General features: G+C 38.7%; 1 protein-coding gene across 2 annotated transcripts in view; it reads left to right on the top strand.

The window, feature by feature from the left end:
- The window catches only part of AGPAT5 (1-acylglycerol-3-phosphate O-acyltransferase 5), a 60,454-nt gene that overhangs the window by 2,179 nt on the left and 39,318 nt on the right, over nucleotides 1–18,957 (top strand). For both annotated transcript variants that reach the window (XM_055713531.1, XM_055713532.1), the window contains exons 2-3: nucleotides 14,761–14,830; nucleotides 15,040–15,155. In XM_055713531.1, coding sequence (XP_055569506.1) covers nucleotides 14,761–14,830; nucleotides 15,040–15,155 — 186 coding nt within the window. The remainder of the gene's footprint in view (nucleotides 1–14,760; nucleotides 14,831–15,039; nucleotides 15,156–18,957) is intronic.

Genomic DNA, 18,957 nt, shown 5'->3' with positions numbered 1-18,957 from the left:
GACCTCTGTTTTTATTGCATTGACAGAACGTCATCCACACACCAAAAAAAAATGGTAGGAAATGGTACAGGTGGTCTTTTAGGACAGTATTAAAATAGAGATGCTTTGTCACAGTAAGCAACAAATTATGTTAAGAGGAGATGATACATGCAAAGCTGAAATAAAGGATAACTAACAAAAAGAGTCCTCAAAATCAATGTGGCATATTGTCACAGGATAAGTAAAGTGGTAACTGAGACTGAAAAGTAAATAAAAACTTGGAAAATATGATACAAGTGTAGAGAGGTAAGAGGCAGGATCCTTAAAATTCATGTGTTGTTTAATTAGAAGATATCCCCCACTTGTTTAAGGAGAAGAAACAGGGTATCCTTTCAGACCTACTCTTGCAAACACTGAGCACTTAAAACTTGAAACTCAATGGAAAGTTAAGCACGTGTCCAACTTTGAGACTGGGATGGTAACCTGAGAGCTACTGTGAATTTGCTGTTTTAAGGCATGTAATTAGATACAGAAGTGTAGTAGCATTAAATTTATAACTTAATCCCACAAAATAGTGCGAGAATAGTAACTTGTGTGGTTTCATAAAGGCAGCTGTAGGGCTTTACCAGCATTAAGGCATCGTAGTAGCCATGGGAGGGAGGCATTCAGCATCTCCTCCAGGTCTGTTATTCAGTTGACTGAAGTATATTGGGATTTTTTTTATAACTGGATAAATGGAGGCCAACAACCTCAGAGATCAGAATACTGGAACTTCTTGCGGAGTCTCACTGAAGTCATTGGGATTATACAGTTGCTTAACTGACTTACGAACCAAAGCCTTAAGTGACTGCCACCATCTTACCATACATAAAAAGTCTTCAGTGTTAGGTAGTTGGCGTTCTTTGGTTTGTTACGCTTAGAATATTTGTGTTTTTTCAATATGATGGCAGTTGTGACTTTGAGAAGTCTGATCTTAAAATAATAATTTTGCTGAAATTCCCAGTAATGTGAGTGGGGCCTTCATAGAATAAAGTTGGGTTTGGTCATAAATGTAGATTATTTTTTGACTGAATGAAATACTAATGTATCTATATTTATGTTGTATTTAGCTGTCAGGAAGTGATGTATATCTGTAAGTCATCTGCTGTTAGGCCATCAAATATGTAAATCTGTCTCCTGCTCATGACCATATGCACAATTGTATTTTTCTTCTTTTTTTTGTTCTTCTTGACTTGAGCATTTTTAACCAAGTTTATGAAAACAAAAGCTCTGGTTCATGCTGGGAAGGCATTTTATCTTTAGCAAATTCTTTTCAGTTGTGAAATGTAACTAAATAAGGTGATAACCTCATCTGCATGACAGAAAATCTTGAAAGACTAATAATTCCCTTTCTCTTAAGTATTTGACTTGAGATCTAAAATAATTACAGAACTATAATTGCTGTGAACCCTTGCTGAGTATTTATGTTCTAGAGAGTGGCTCATACTTCCCCTGTTAAAATTTTGGGTCAGACCTGTTTTTTTCCACCAAGATAATTTGTTTTACAAAGCCTAAGAGAACTTCAGCTAAGATAGAATCAGTTTAGGTTTTCCAATAATATTAGAATTCTGTTAATGAATTGCCAAAAATAGCCCTTTTGCTGACTGTCGTGCAAGAGCTGGTTGTAGAAGATCAAAGATCAAGTATGTAGAGTACAAAAAGCAGCTCATAGCCAGTACTGTCAGTGAGGTAAACTGGACAAAGCCAGTATGACTATAAAGTGAAGTCCTATAATGCTCTGTAAGTTCGTTAGTGCAATTGCAGGTTAGCAGATATCCATGAATTTTATTAAGGAGCTATAAATACATAGAAGTAATCCACATGTGGCATTGTCACAGTGCTCTTTGACAATCTCCAGGGTTATAAACTCTTAGTAATGAAATTCTGTAAATGTAGTCTGTTGGGAATTGGCATAGAGAAAATGTCCCTGCTTTGGCCCTGTGTTGCTTTTAATGCAAATGCTGTTGTGTTGCTTCCCACCTGTCCTGCTACAAGCTGCAGAAGTGCTACAGTGCTGTTTTCTAGGAAGAATGTATACAAGATGCTTGAACTCTGTGTAAAGTAAGTAGAAAGTCTTATGGAGGGGATGTTAATTTCATCAGCGATGAGCCAAAGCAGTCACTGACAGAAACAGGTGCAATTCAAGCACTTCAGAGACTTGCATTTGCTTGTACTAATAGTTCATTTGGCCCCAGGTTTCTAAATCTTCAAGTAGGCTGTGAGCTGTGGTTGTGTTACTGCTTTTGTCTTTACTGTGTTAGGGAAGTCTGATCGCTTACATTTCATACAGATAATAAACAGTTGCATCTTAATAGGATGCAAAAACCAAAATGACTGCAAATATGCCTGTGATTAGGATGTTTGAAGGGCTGAAAGGACTAGTAATTCAGTATGATGAATGCTGTCTTCCTTCTGTGACCCTTAGAATTTTATCCCAGTTGCTGTCAGGGTGATGAAATTAATGCCTATTGGGTTTGTGCACATTTCAGATCAGATGAGGACTAAGTGTTCTTTAACTTTTTTTTTTTTGTAGTTGTGTTTGATATTTTGTATTGAGTGGCAGTGAAGAAATAATAAAGAAATCATCACTCGGACTTCTTCCTAAAGGATCATTTTCCATCTGAAAGGTTTTGACAATTAAAATCCATGAGTGAATTAATGTGCCTGGATTTTGCTCACTGCTTGTGTCAGCTGTCCTCCCTACCCCCACTTCCTGCTGAATAGCAGGTTTTGGAAGTGGTGCTTTCATTAAAGACGTTACGAAATTCTGGTTTTCATTGTCATTACGGAACTGTGGAAGGGCTGTGAGAATCAGAAGCTACCTCGGTGTTGTTTAGCAGAGCTGTAGTATTTCTTAATTTTAGGAAGGACAAGAGATCCCTGTTGAACAATGCAGTGTGCTTTCTGGATTGATATTGAGGCTTGGAATTGCTGTGTCTCCACTAGGTTGAAAACTACTTGGGGTTCGAGCATATCAGAACTTTGAGGAGACAATGCTGCTGAACTCTTGACAGTGCTTTTCAGTGGAGTAGAGCCTGGGCTGTGCTTCATGTCTTGGCTTCCTAGGAAATCTGTGAGGAGAGCTCTGTGTCTGAGCTTGGGATAGATAGTCTTCTAGCTACTGGCCAATCTGCAGTGGAGGTGAGGGTTGCTGCCCATTTCTATTCCTAGGACAGAAGCTTTCCCAGGCAAGGTTACCTTTGCTCCCTGCTTTCCCTTTTGAAGCTGTTCAGCCATCCAACAGGTAATTCAGGAGGGCCCAAGGTGGAGGTGGGAAGCACAAGAGGCAGTCCAAGTCAATAATGGCCAAGCTGCAGCATACTCACAGGGAGATACTTCTCGTTGCTGTTGATGAGGCAGGTTATCATCTCTTAGGAACCTGGTTCTCCCCTCTCCACAGTGAAGGAGGCATCATAACCAGACTTCAGCAAGGCAGGATGAAGGTCTTCCAGGTGCTTTCTGTCGGTAGATGTGAGGGACGGGGTCTGAGTCCCCCAAGGTGAGGACCCATTTCCCTGGCAAATGCCATAACCAGAAGGTCAAAAGAAGTCACTTTTCACCCTTCTCTAGCTGTGTTTGGAAAGAAAGTGCTGGCAGTTGCATTTTGGCATGAGCCTGATTTTATGAACCTGTGCTTGAGTTTCCTGAGCTCTCCTCCCAGTCTGGTAGCTCAGGAGTGGGAGAGTACTGGATGGTATGGGAGCTGAGTGGGAATGTGCAGAGCTGCATGTGAGGCAAACCTCCAAGCTCAGATGGTAGCTGAGCAGCCTCCAAGGGCTTGCATGGAATGAACTCGGAAAGTGCAGCTTGCAGCAGCAACTCTTGTCAGTACCCCGCTCATGTTGGTGCTTTGTGAAACTGTTAGCTGCTGTGGGGCATGCAGAGAGGTTAAGATAATCATAACTTGCCATGTATTTGCAATGGTAGAAATAATGAAATAAAGGTCTTGGGGGAGTGATAGAAATTTGGGGATTGCTGCAGTGCAAAGATTGAAAAGAAACTGGAGAACATAGTGAAGTGAATCACTTTTGTGTAGTAAACTTTTGAAAGAAGTCCGGTGAAATTTTTCTGCAGTTATACTGGCTCCATGAAGGTGGTTTACCCTGGCTCATCAAATTAGAGATTTCAGTGCACAGCTGTCTCCAGGCATATGTCTTGTATAGTATACTACAAAGTCCTGTGTGTTATTGTGGCAGAAATTAAGTGATGCCTGCTAAGCCTGAGGGATGCCACTTTCAAATTGGGATGGATGCCTAATTTTGGACTCTTACGTTCAACTGTGGTGTGAGGCAGCAAAAATAGCTACATTAGGTGTGTAAGCTTTGTGCTCTTACTTTTTCAGTTATTGCAAAATATATATTTGCGTAATCTTCATTTTTGTTATGTCTGCCTTTGGCTGTCATTCGGAAGGTGAAAATGAAGTCCTTCATGACTCCAGTTTATCTGGGGTATCAGCTGTAGTTCTGCTGTGCTGCAGATTTGGCTCTGGGGCCAAATTTCTGGAGGAAATTTAGTATGGTGAGGGTCTGCATTTGGTGCTGGTCCTGATCATCCCCAACCTCTTGCCCAATATATGAAAAATAAAACCAATAAACTGAAACCGAGGTCTGTTAGCATTTTTAAAAATTGAGTATCAGCTACATAAACCGAAACTGCTGTTTGGGTTCATAAATTAGAAGCTTTGTGTAGAGATTTGCCTAGCATGTGTTATTTAATTGGCAAGTCACAACAATCTGAATTTTATGTCAGCCTTATCTAATGCAGTCTGCAGTTTAGAAGTAGTATGTATGTTCACGTTTTGAAGTTGGCTACATATATTTTATGAAAGTCCTAAACAGTCGAGCATTTGTCAGGTAGGAAAAGCTAAGGAGTCAAAGGGCAAGTTTGAATGCACTTAAAAACGCAGATTCCATGTATTTGGTCAGTAAGTTTTACAATCTCCTGAATTGTCTTTTAAATATATTTTAATTTTAATATCTTAAGATTTTTAGTATATTCCATTCTTAATATAATTGTCCTGATTTTGAATAATTTCTTACATTTGAAGATACAAATAGTATTTATCACTTTTTCTAAAACCACTTCTTTGTATTTATTTTTTTTAACCTGCATGAGTTTTATATACTTTTCCCTTTTTGCATTTAATTGTGTTTTGGTAGATACTGGGCCATGGAGTTTTACAGTGCTCTTCCATGCCCTTTCCTTCTGCTTACATAATATGTCCAGGTACTTTATGTAAGGATGATGGTTAATTGAGAGGTTTTTTCTCCTGGTACTCTACCATCAGACACTGTTCTTGCTAAGAGAAGATTCTAGTCGCAGCTAAACGTTTGACTCCAGTTGCTTCAAACTATTTACCTCAGGCTTACAGGGTATCCTTTTTTTCTTAAGTTTTAGTTGTGTTAGATGAAGTAGGCTCAGATGTCAGGGATTTTGACATTACAATTATGAGGAAGTATAATTTTCTCAGGGGAAAAATACTCCTTAATCTTTGTTCTGTCAATTTGAATTTATGCTGTGAAGAGATTTGTGATAAAAAACCCAGGGAAATTATTTTCTTCTTTTGTTCATTTCATTTCTGTCACATACTACTTGTCGTCTTCCCTGTTATAACTAGCTCCTCAGTGTGTGACTAGGAAATCAGAGTTTATCCTAGTTTGATTTTTTTAAATGTAAAATTAGCTACCTGTGTTACTTGGTTGAATCTATATTTGGGCATATAATAGATGTGAAGAAAAATAATTATTTTGGGTGACTTTGAACAGTATTGTGGTAGTTGCAGTAATTTTTCCTCTGGAACTTCAGACTTGAAGAGTTAAGCCATCCCATTTTCTAATGCTACTTGGAAATATGAGGGAACACTTGCTTCGTTTTTGCATAAGGGAATGTAGTGCATGGTCACAAGCAAACTGCAGGTGAACTGGCTCGTTCACAGGCTGTGGTTGTGCGCAGATATTAGAGTGATTTTAACAGTGGCTGTTTTTCAAAGCTGATTCAAGTTCACTGTGTTCAGGTCTGGTGGTAGATTAGTTACAGCTAGCTCACATACCTCCCTGCATGTTCTCTTTTGCTGTGTAATGATTCCTTTGCCTCACCTTGAAAGTCCATAGTGCTTAAATTCTAAATACTTACTGAAAATTATGTGTGTAGGAGCTTTCAAAAACCTTATTCCACAATCACAGGACACAGAGGTTTCCTAATCATCCCTTTCCCTTGCGTGTTGACTCGCTGATAACTTCACACCAGTTCTGCCTGTACTTGATACAAATGCTTCTAAGAGTATTACAGAGATACAATCAACTCCTTGGAGTCCTTGGCATTTAGAAGCAAAGGGCCTATTATAAAGAGCACTAACTAGAAGAACACTGCAAACTGCCATGCGGTTTCCTGCTTCTGGCTGGCCTGGGGTGTACAAAGGGATAGCATTTCCAGAATGTGCTTAATGTACCAAGGCACTGTAGCTGTTATTTTTGGGGGGTGGATGAGATGGGACATGAACATTATGTATTTTCCACTACAGAAGAGTAATAAAGTAAACAATAGCTACATTAAATGTGGGTCGCTTTTTCCTTTCTTTTAAGGAAATTGCAGAAATCTGTGAGAAGAGATCTTCAGAGGTGCCAAAAGCTTATGAGGGGGAACAATTTCTTTCTTGATGAAACAGGTGGAATACTTCCTTCCACTCTTGTGCTAGAAGGCATGTTCAGGTTTTGTGTAATAGCAAGATGCCAGATGTTCTGAAAAGCCCTGCTGTTGAAATCTCATCTTATAAATAATCTCCTTTCACATGTGCTATATATATTGGAAATACGTGCAGTACTTGTAAAAAATATATAATTACTGGTGATTTATAATAAAAGGTATTTGGATGCTCTAACTTTGACTTTCGCAAGTGGTCACTGGTTGTAATTGTGGGCTGCTCCATGGTCCATGCTGTAGAACTGCTTTGTTAACAAAAGCAAGTCATTTGCAGAAAGATCCAGTAAATTATTTAGACACTGGAAATAGGTTTTATTCAGAATTTAGATGCCAGAATCTTAACATTATGTTCATGTTTTGTCACCAGGACTGAAAGAGTTAAGTAATACAGATGTGTGTAGTACTGTCAAATGGTATTGAACATGTGCTGGCAGGACTGGGGACCTCAATAAAAGGTTTAGCTCTTTTTTTTTTTTTTTTTTTTTCTATTTAAACAAACAAACCAAACCCAAAAAGGAATAAATATTATGGTGCCTCTCTTTAACTTAATGAGTTGGAGCACAAACTCAGCCTACAGGATGCATCAGTTCTTTCTTCATACACGTCTCCACTGCTGCTTTGAAAAAGGTGATTTGGCAGTTTGTTTTCAGAAGAGAGAATCCCCACTCCATAGATGCACCTTCTGACAGCAGTGAGCAGTGTGTTAGGGTGGGATACAATTTAAAATCTGCATCTGCTTTCAGTGAGCTAAATTGTGGCAACTCAAAGCTGGCAGGCTCAGAATCAGAGATTCTGTAAATCCCCTTCTGCAGCACTGAGCTCCCCTCAAAGCCAAGAGCTCCTGCTTCTGGTTGATGTGCCATGGGTATCTACCAGAGGTTTTGTTGAATCTAGTCTAAGACTGTTTAAATAAGCGTAAACTAACTTAAATTGCCCCGACATACTTGGTATTGTGAAAACTTATTCTCTGAAATTAGCCTTTTGCTCATATTGGATATTCCAGTTATTACAGATACTTCCCAGAACCTCTTTACTCTACCACATGCCCCTTCTCTAAACAATAATCACCACCTGAATCACCCTCTAAATAGAACTTACGAAACTATACACATCACTCTTGAGGTAATGGTAGACTGGTGTGAATAAAATGGTTAGTAATGGTCTGCTCAAAATCGCCACCTGAGGCTGTGGGCAGGGCTGTAAGGAAAAGTGCGTAACACTGCTGTAGGATTCAGTCCTTCACATCTAAGTCCTCTCAGCAGCATCTGTGAAAGTTGCAGGCGGGCAGGCACTGAAAACAGAACTAGCCTGGTTAAACACGTAATATTGTGCATCTGTTGATAAAGGTCTCCTTCCTTTTACAGGGTTGTGGGTTTTTTTGGATTTGGGGGTTTTTTTTAGAATTACAGTAATCCTGTTAGAGTATTCAGAGTAACAGGGAATGTTGGCGTCATTTAGCCTGCTGCAGTAACTAGGCATTCTGAGTACGTACTTTTTAGTTAACCTCTCTATGTGAAACTCTTTGAGCTTTTGCTCTAAAATGTAAGTGTGGTAGTTATTGCTGTCTATTTGATTTCCTTCAATAAGCTGCCGGCACTGAAACTATCAGGATTTTCCTTCAGACAGCCTGCCTGCAGTGAAAATTATTTAATTTGTTGTAAAATTCTAGAAAATAAGGCAACTAATGTGTTATAGCCTAAATATTTGCAAGTCTTTTTTATGCTTAAATACAGAAAGTAGTCAAATATGCACAGAATAAAAGACTAAAGCTGTATTTTTACTGACATAGATATTATGAATTTTATTATAAATATTAATATGTTTTCATTAGTTTCCAAGGTAACCACATTTCTTTTAAGATTTTAGTGATTCTGATTCTTCCAGAAGGACCTTTCCCTTCATTCAGGGGTCAGTTATGTTTAATTGAGCTAGAAACTGTAAAGCCTTTACAGTCATCATTAGAACTACACTTCTATACATGCAGCTAGTGCCACTGAATGAAGGAGAACCACTCATGTTTGTAAGTTTGTCAATTTAGACCATAAGACTAAAAGTTAGTATGAAAGCAAAAATGTACACACTTGATACTTAACATCAAATGGTATGGTTCAGTCCTGCATAATCCATATAGGTTGCTAATATAGTCTTCTTAACAAAAAGGAAATAAAATGGAGTAACTGCTTCTTGAAGTTCTCTGCTTTCTGGCTCAATCAGTTGAATGATTTTTAAAAATAATAAAATGTAATTACATATAGGAATCTTCTCGACATTCTTCAGAGCTCAGTCTCTTGGCAGTGGTTTTCTTCACTAAACCCCAGTGAAACACATAGCTGCAGAATATTTGAACTCTCTGCTTCAGTAAAATGGATTGCATTGTGATTTTATGGTTTGATGCTCAGCCTGAGCAGCAGACTTCAGATTTGTGCAGTTACGTATTGAGCAGATAGTCTCTTTAACTAAAGAGGTTACGAGGTATGACCAATAATACAACCACTACCTAAAAACTGTATGTGACTCTAAAGGTATTTTGAGAAAAATGATAATGAATGGTAAACATTTTTTAGATCTAGAGAAAAAGCAACTAAAACCTAAACCATAGAAGTCTCCTGTTCTATTTATATTCCTTATGCTGTAAGCAAGTGAAACCCGTATCTGTTAAATGTGAATAAAAGTGCTTCTGTCTTCTGTAAAGAAAAAGAAACATTTGAAATTCTTATTATAGTAGGACATCTGAAAACCTGAGAAATTTGTCAGCACCATGTACAATTTACCCATTTGTATCCTGTCTTGAGCCTGCTTCTTGTCAAACAGGGTAAATAGATTCTGTGATCTGAGGTACTTTCTCTAGAAGCTCAAAGGACTGGTTGTGTCAACAGGCAGGTTTTTAGACGAAGACAGAATTTAAACAACTTCTCATAAGATGCCTGCAGCAGTGCTGCAGAAGTCAGCTTGCACAGGGTTACACATTGACTTCACAAGCCGTATCTGGTAGTTGCTTCTGGTGGTTTGTTGATGCAAGTTCCACCCTTTCACCACAAAATTATATCCAGACTTTTTAACAAACATATGAGGGATACTACTGATTTTAATAAGCACTCATATTGTAGTAGTGCCCAGCTAAAAATGACGCTGTTGTCCCAAAGATCATGCGGTCCCAGTTATAAAACTAGGCATGAAGAAATAGCAAAATGGAGAGAAGAGCATGTTGTGGGGACAGCTGAGTATACGAAGTTTGTATGGTGTTTTTTAACTGAAGTGTTGATGTCTTGTATGTTCTACTTCTCTCTTCCTCCAGGAGTGGGAAGGAATGTTCTCCTGCTGCTATCCTACTGCTTTTATGCTTCTTTCCAGTTGCTATTGCCTGTGCCTAAAGCTGACTTTTTCCTGATCAGAATGCTCTCTGCACAGTGTCCCTGTGCATATCGGGTTTGTTGAAGTAACAGCAAGGATGGGAGCATTCTGCAATTCACACCTAGTTTCTTTGAACAGAGAAGAGAGGAGGGTTAAGTCCTGTAAGGAACCAAGAATGAGTGTGCCTGGTAGGCATGTGATAGGACATCAGATGAGATGGCCCTAGTTTTTACCACCAGTATCTAGCTGTGTTGCCTTTTGGCCACTAAAGCAGAAGTGCCAGATCTGCTTGCAGGTCAGTTCCTGAACTGCTCCCGTTATCAGCCACATCCGATTATCATATAAAGGTAATCTCTATGCTTAGGGTTTGATGTGCTTGCCAGTTGACCTGCCAGCAGTCTTCTGATAGTGTATCTCTTGAGTTATTTTTGTCATGGCCCTATTTACTGAGCTGATGTAGTTAGGATACGATTAAATGTTCTGTTTAATTTTCTTTGGTATGTACAGATTTCATAAGCAGGAAGTAAAACTCAACCTCTAAATTGGGAGTATCAACCTTGTTGCAATGAAAATCTATGCAAACTACAAGTTAACTCAGGTGTGGCTGCCATGCAGGACTGTTTTATGTTGCTACTTGACCTACCATGTTAGTAGGGCCATAGTTTAATGTGTTGCACTGGAAGAAACTGCTAGGGAATCTGAAATACCAGCTTACCCAGGAGCTGCTATTTTCATGCCTAGATCAGCCGATCACTGAATTAGTAAATTCTCTCATCAGAAGTTGTAACCTCCTGCCAGTGAATCAGGGCTTACTCTGGCCACAGCACTCTGAGGTGTGTCTTGTACCTCCTGAGCATGTGAACGGTTTGGTATATGGCATCCAGGGAAGCTGGGTACTGGCTTTCCCACAGAAGGGAGTCTAATAGCATCGAGTTTTCTTTGAGACCTCACTGAATTGAGTTTGACAGCACTGCTATGTAAACAGCTGTGAAAGACCCAAACTAACAGTAACTGTATTACCCGTTACTGTGAACTGGGCTGTGAAGCAACCAAAACATGGTTAAAAGCACACATTTTAATGTTCTGTACCCAAGTAACATTTGTAATGTTAGACTGTAAATCTGTATTTTAAATATTTTCCCTCAAATCTCTGCTTACTTTGGCTTGCTGTGTTGCTCTTCTTTTTGTTTTCTTTTCTTGACTTAATTGTGCCTTTAAAAAAAAAAAACAAACCACAAAGCAGCACCTATTCAACTGAATAGGTTCCTCCTGTGCTTCATTGTGCAGGCAGGACACTTAAATTCTCAGAGTCTCTCAAAGCTGATACATAGGTGGGATGTATGTATGCTGTGGCATTTGGAAAGCGGCATAAAATATCTGAAACACTAGGTACATTAGCTTCTGAAACTGAAAATTGCCTCCCAAGCATGTCCTGCACTGCTTCCCTGGTGCTGGCTGGTGAGTGCCCTGCAGAGAGGAAGACCATCCCCCCTGGTGCTCAGCAGACCCCAGGAACAGCACTGTTCTGAGGAGGACTAGGAGTGTCTTGGCTACCGTGATCTCTTCGGGTTGCTTCAGAAGGGGCATGCACGCAAGCTGGCACTGTGGGCACTTGCTTCTTCTGCATTGCTGTCCCTGGTAAATCACTCAAGTGCTTGCCTTCACTGTGGTCCCCGGATCTCTTCTGCACCAGCAGACTGAGAAGGAGCCAGAGACTGCACAGTGCCTGCAGCAGGGGATTCTGCGAAGTTAGCTACAAAAAGCAGCAGGGAATCAGGTTTTCTGGAGACCACGAAGGAGAGTACTGTGTAATTTCCTTCTGCAGCTATAATATACATAGGTGCTCTGGTTTACCAAAAGCATCGGACTGCCAGAAATTGAAGGCTTGCCATGATGGGACTCTTTCCCAATTTATCCACAAGCAGGTGAATTCTTCAGACATCATCTGGAAGGGAAAAGGGCAGTGTTTCTGCAGGATTCAAAGCTCTTAACTGTTAGCCCTCTATATTGTGTAAAGTCTATGAAAATTTCCAGAAAAAAAAACAAAGTGAAAGTGCTTTGTTCTCAGGAGGAGAGCTGTGTGGCTGCCCACAGAGTAGGTGTCTTCTGTGAAACCTAAGGAAGCCTCTAGAGAATGTAGGTCAGAAGTTGCCATTCTTACCTGGTTATAGTAACAGTTGTATCGTAAATTTGTAGCTCTCAGATCTTACCTGTGAATGTCTAATATCTGAGTAGCTGTTTGCTGGCCTATCATGAATTGTAATAAGCCGTTTCTTGAGATAATGAAATGGGCAGTGCTGAAGTGGATGATGCTGCAGTTAAAGCTGTTGCATCCTCTTAGGCTGAGCCATCTGAGCGATCAACATAGAATTTCCAGATTTTCTCATTCCATCCTTTGCTTTGAAATAGGATATCCATTTGTTGTGTTTAATGAGAACTAATTATAAATGGGGGAAATAATATTTTATTTTATTTTTTTTTTAGTTCTGTACAACGGTATGACTGTTTTATCATGAGTAAAAAGATTTTGGTCTGTTACATGTAACATGTAACACTTACGGTAAGACATAATGTTGTACATTGACATTGCTTACAGTAACGATGAGTGAGTGTTCCTCTGGGATTAAAAAGTGAACTAGATCCAGTTTTACTGAAATAAAAAATTAAACAGATTAACTGTTACATTTGGCAGGCACAATCCTACTTTTTTTTTTTAAGGGAATGATCCTTAATATTTGTTCTAACTTAATAAAATAATCACAAGTGAATGCTTTGAATTGTGGGTCTGATTACACTGAGGTTTTGACTTTGTACACTAAAGTGGAAATTTTTACAAATTGAAGTTATAAACTGTATTTCAAACCCTGTTTCTTGTGTGTGGTAGCTCTTACAGTGTCAAGGGCAGGTTTTGTTTTCCTCTTGTTCTTGTTGTATTTTAAAAAAGCACAGGCAGCATTCAGGACCTTCTGGTTTAGTGATTTGTTGTATTGGGCCTTTTCCCTTCCTCTAAAACAGTCTTTGCCAGAAACTGCATAGTGGAGTCTTAACTTGAAATTAAAGATAACAGTGCTTCTGCGCCTAGTGCATAACACTGCCAAGAAAATATACACTTGAAAAATGAAGCTTTAATTCCGTAAGTGAGATTAGGAAGATAATTTTTTATTTCAGTGGAATTTTTGCACCAGAACTGTAAGATCAGATGCTCTGACTGCTACTTTGCACTGGTGTGTGGGACCTGGAGTGTCAGCAGTAAGGTTATAAATTCTCCTGGAACTTTAATGAGAAAACTACTCCTGCAGCAAAATCTTGTTTTAATTACTTGGATACTGTTCAGAATAAACTTGTCAACTGACTTGTTGCAAAGAATATTCAGTTAAAATTTATTGTGGTCTTGTTCCCAAATTTACTGACTATCTCAGTTTGCCAATATCAGGTTTCTCGCCTTGTAAACAAAATATGATCAGCGCTGCAGTTGCATTTTCAAAAGGAGAGGAAGAGAATGAGTGTAAAACATACAGCTTTATGTGTGGGTTTTGCATAGCATTACAATACAAGGCATTACCCATCCAGTATCACAGGTGAACAGAGGTGTGGGTAGATTTTCCAGAGATGCTTGTAGAGACCTTTTGTAAGGATCAATCCAAGACTTGGCATACTAAATTATATTAATCAAGTTCTGAATATTAGTTAGATCTTCCTAATAAAACTCCCAGATGGTCCAGACTAGGGAAGTGGTGATAGTAAGCGTGTAAACCTTCCAAATAGCACTTCAGGTTTTGGTGAATGGAGTCACTTTGAAGAAGAAGAAACAAAGAATACAGCCATTGGTATTGGCAGAGGGCGGGGGGAGTGCTACCTAGCATGTACAGGTTAGAAAAACTAAGCTTCATTAGATAATGAAAATATTTATTAAAAATGATTAAACAGATGCATGGATTCTTCAATTCAGAATTGAAATGGTTTAATTAATTTCTCATTTTATATTTGAAATAAAAGTAATTAATCTGTTTTAAAAGGTGCCTAAAAGGTGACTTGGATTACTGCTTCAGCACCTTGCTTTGTAGTCATGCTCTCAGAAGGTTATTTCACTCACTTTCAGGAGCAGGAAACTACAAGTTTAAATGGTATCTTTAATGTAACAGAGGGAAAAAACAAAACCTTCCGGCTGGAAGCTGAAGACTAATGTAAGATACGCCTCAGCCTCATGTTTTTTTGTTTGTTCTTGATGGTTAAAATCATGGCAGATGGTTGAGATATTATTCTTGATCTAATCCAGGAGAATTCACCATTTTAGGTTGAATGATGATGAGTGTCTGGCTGAAGCATGTCTTACCTATTAGATGTATAAAGTTAAATGGTGGGTTTGTACGTGTCTACAATTTATCTTTACCTTTAATTATATTTATGCAGTGATCTTGTGGATGTAGGTCAGCTTCTGTGGATCCAGGTCTGGGGCTGAGGTGCAAGAACAGAATAGCTTTTTTAAGCCCTTATTAATTAGTATTCACTGCTTTGGTGATAAGTCACTTATATGCGTGGTGGGTACTGATGCAGTGATGGAGTGTTTTTCTGTTAATGGTGCTAACTTGCTGGCAGTTTTCCCAGTAAATAGCTAATTACTGCATTGGATCTCATCACTACCAAATGCAATGAAAATAAATAATGAAGTAATACGTATTTATTTTTTTTTAGGTAATAATCTATGGGGATTTGCCAAAAAATAAAGAAAATGTAATATATTTATCGAATCATCAGTGTACAGGTTTGTATTCTTTTATTGTTGTTTTAGCACTTTTCTTGATTTTAAAAATCTGCTTGTCTGTGTACTATCTTTCCAGCCTTGCCCTAATAAGCAAGAACTTCTAGTTCAGAAACCTTTAATGATATTTATATGTACGACATGCGCTTTTTGTTTCATCAGTGGCAGTTAGAAACAATTTAACTAAACATTTTGGGCTTTTGTCTTTGCAGTTGATTGGATTATTGCAGACATGCTGGCAATCAGGCAGAATGCTCTCGGGCATGTCCGGTATGTCTTGAAAGATGGGTTAAAATGGCTGCCGTTGTACGGGTGGTATTTTTCACAGGTAAGCCCATTCACTTTTTCCTTGCTGTTTGTGGGTCAAATATGTAAGAGGTACCTTCCCTCTCTATCATCCATGCTGGAAAGATGTAGTTCTGAGCTGGCACTTGTTTATTTGAACATGAAAAGAGCAGGTTTCACTCTGCGTAGTTAGGTGTGTAGCTTAGTGGAGGGACAGTTATTAAAGAAGCAGTTTACTTTTCTAAGTGAATACTTCTTATCGATGGTGTTTATTACTAGAATCAAAACTGTTGAGTCTGTTAGAAGCATATCAGAATATTTCCATAACTTTGTTCTTTTTACAGTCCAAAACCCCAGTTAGCAACAGGTGTACACAGCCTTATTTTTTTATGTATGGGGTTTTTTTATCATGCTACAAATTGTGAGTAAATTGACACTCCTGTGGTGTACTTACTTACTTTTCAGTTGTTTTATTTTAGCACAATATGAAAGAGGAAAATTGGACCTTAGTAACTTAGCGTGGAGGAAAAGCAGATCCCAGCCTCTGAAAGTGTTGATGGTTTTGCTTTGGACTTTAGTTACACAAAAACCTTAGTCTAGCAGTATTCTTATTATGGCCTTTTACTTTCTCCTCTTCCGGCGTAATGCTGCTCTTGTTCCTTTTCGTTTGAGAGCTCAACCTGACGTGACTCAAAATTACACAATTCCTGAAGTACAGTGGGCCATGGTCACTGTACAGCCAACATACTGAGTGGATGTGATCTTTAGTCTGAAATGGTGGAGATGGCTTTACCTCTCTAAAATCCTTTCTGAATTTGTCACGTCTGTTCTTTCCTTTTTCTGAAAGCAGGACTTTATATATACAAGTGAAATAAAACATAGAGGGGCATGTTTTTGGAAGTATGGTATGTTCTGCTAGGTGATCAGAAATGGCTTCACAGTATTTATTTCAGCATTTAGAATTAGAATAGCATTTAGCTATTAGAATAGAAATGGATTAAGTTTGGGTAACTGTTCTAAAGTGCCAGTTCAGCAAGATTTTTCTCCTTGGCTTCTGTCTTTGATCTTTACCTGTTCCCTGAACGTTAATCTACTTTCTACCCCCCACTCCCTCACACTGCCTAGGCCAAAAAAAAAAAAAAAAAAAAAAGGCAAAAAACACTTAGAAAAATACTTCTAATACAATTAGGCAGTTTCCTTGAACTGACTGTCAGCCCTTCCCGAGAGGATGGGGGATACTGAGAGAAATACTATGCTGGGTATGATGTGAACTATATGCTAGTTTGTAAAGGAATATATGAAGATTGGGCAACCACAGACGTGTGTCTGAATAGGAGGCTTTACTCTCTCCCTCATCCTTGGCTGCACATTCCTCTCTCTCTCACTGCTTGCACTCTTGCATCCGTAGTCAGATCAATTGATTGCTAGAAACAACAAAAGGGGGCAAGTTTTGAGTATACAGCCGTGGGTGGGAAGAGGGGAGGAGGCAGGATAGCCCTTGTGTGGCCGTTGACACTGAAACTTTGCCTCCAAGAAGCTAATGTTAGATTGGGTTGAGAGAGCATTGAGCAAGGGGAGGTACAGATCCATGAACTGCCTAATGAATATGCTGAAGAATAGGGACTGCCTTAAGCAGTAGCCTTTCCCAGCCATCAGATGTTGCCTTCTGGCTTGGGTGTGGGTACAGAACTTGAACAGAGGTTCAGGGTCTTGGATCATGTCACATAAATCTAGGCTGGAGCATGGGTGGTTGCCATCCTTTCTTCTAAAATCACTATGTTAAGAAAAGAATATGTGCAGACAAAATAAGAAAACTGTTCACAGTTTCTTTTTATTGGTGGATTTGCTGTCCCAGTCCGCTAAATAAGTATAGACTGTCCTACCTCACTGAGGCTATCCACTGGGAGAAAAATGGACTTCTTTGTTGTCTAGTGTTTGTCCCTACTAAAGAATCTGATTCTTTACATTTTTCTTCCGCTAAAGTGGCCAGTCTGCTGCATGGAAATATTTTGCTCTTTGTCCTTGCCTGTAGTCATTACATTGATGGTGTGTTAAGTCTGCTTTAATTAAAATACAGGCAGGATATATATTCCATCCGCTATCACTAGCTGTCCAGAAATGATTTTTTTCAAGATTTTGGAAAATGACTATTGCTGTCCGGAATATCCGGCTCTCAGTTTCCTGACTGCTATATTGACTGTTAAAAGAAGGTTCCTGTGGAAATTAATCTGAATGTAGCCTACGTTTTTTAATCAAAACATATATATTAAATAAAATCTTTGGGTTTGGTTTTTTTTTTTGATTCCTCAAAACATTGAACTTTACAAAACGTAGTAGGGGATAATTACATTTAGTTATCTATATATATTCAGTGACACAAATGAAAGGCAGCTTACGGAGGTGATGTGTGTGTGTTTAAATGACTGAGACGGGATGCAGCAGGCCTGCAGTGCAAGCTAATAGGTATTTTTATTGTTTTTATCACACCAAACAGTGCAAAAACATAAAACACTTCCTGCCCTTCCTGTTGATGTTCTGTCAGTGATGTCACTTACACTCCACTAAAAGTTTCCAGAGCCACGTAATTACGCCATGTTTGTGGAATTCATATTCCCTACCTCACGTAAACATCCTGTTTGGAAATAAACGTGGTCTGGATGTCCAGGAGAGCGAAATTCAGGCACAAAGGAAGTATATTTGTAAACATAATCCATTGTTGACTAAGAAGGGGGCTTTTAAAGTACAGCGGAAAAAAAGTACAACTTTAAAAACAGTACTTCCAGAAATCTGTTTTGAAAAGCATTCATATATTTGATCTCTTACTGAAAAGGAAATGCAATACAAATTGGGGAATTTGAGTTATATACAACTGCATAAATAGCATTCTTCTTGGGAGGCAGCTATCTAATAGCAAGAAAAGAAAAGAACCACTTAAATTAACCTGTTATGTTTCAGGTTTGATTTATTAGGTAGAACTATTTCTTTTCATAAAAATGAGGCTTTATTATTTTTGGGTGGATCTGAAATTTTTTTTGCCCTATCTTTCTCCACCAAAATGCAGCTAGCTCCTATTCATCTTACAGCACCTGGTGAGGCTGGGATGTAATATCCATAAATATTTTCGATACGCTAGAGTTTGCTTGACTTTTTAACATAGGAAGTATGTCTTCTGTTATTCAGCGTCAGCTTGTGTACCCTTCTGGTTGTTACTCAATTTTAGTCAAATATTTAGCTGGTATGGCACCTTGCCTCTCTTTAGCTTTGTGCCATAGGGCAGCTGACATTTTTGTGTAGTTGGGTTTTATGCAGCAAATGGTGATCTTACATTATGTAATTTGTTCTTATGTTACATGACTATACTTACTTGAGAAGTAAAAATCTGTTTCTGACCATTAAGAAGTCTAGGTGGGGACACCAAACCTGTCTTTGATATTGTGTCCTAAGCAAACTGTACAGTAGTAATTTGATTTCTCCAAGTTCACAAATTAAACAAGGAAAAGGTGGTTCAGTGTTCTTCCAGTTTACTGAAGCTGGTTTGTAGTTTGATAAATAAGGGAAGACTTTGATTCCAGCCTTCTCTCGTTTATCAAAGCTTGACCTAACTGAGCTCACACAGAAGGATGACTTACCAATGATGTGGAAGTTTTGTATAGCAGATGTGTTATTTCTCATACCAAACTGAGTTTGCCCTTCCTGAAAGCAGTTGTGGTGGTGAGTATTACTGTACAGAATAAGACTTCTACTTCCCTTTAATGGTGTCACATCTTAAAAATGGTCTTACATATGGAGTGTGTAGATAACATGTGGTGCTCTGCTGCACAGCTCATGAAACATTTTTTGGTTTT

Source organism: Falco cherrug, chromosome 6 (genome assembly GCF_023634085.1).
Source record: "Falco cherrug isolate bFalChe1 chromosome 6, bFalChe1.pri, whole genome shotgun sequence".
NCBI classification, from domain to species: domain Eukaryota; kingdom Metazoa; phylum Chordata; class Aves; order Falconiformes; family Falconidae; genus Falco; species Falco cherrug.
The sequence above is the reverse complement of the archived record's forward strand: the minus strand, read 5'-3'. Positions and strand labels throughout refer to the sequence as shown.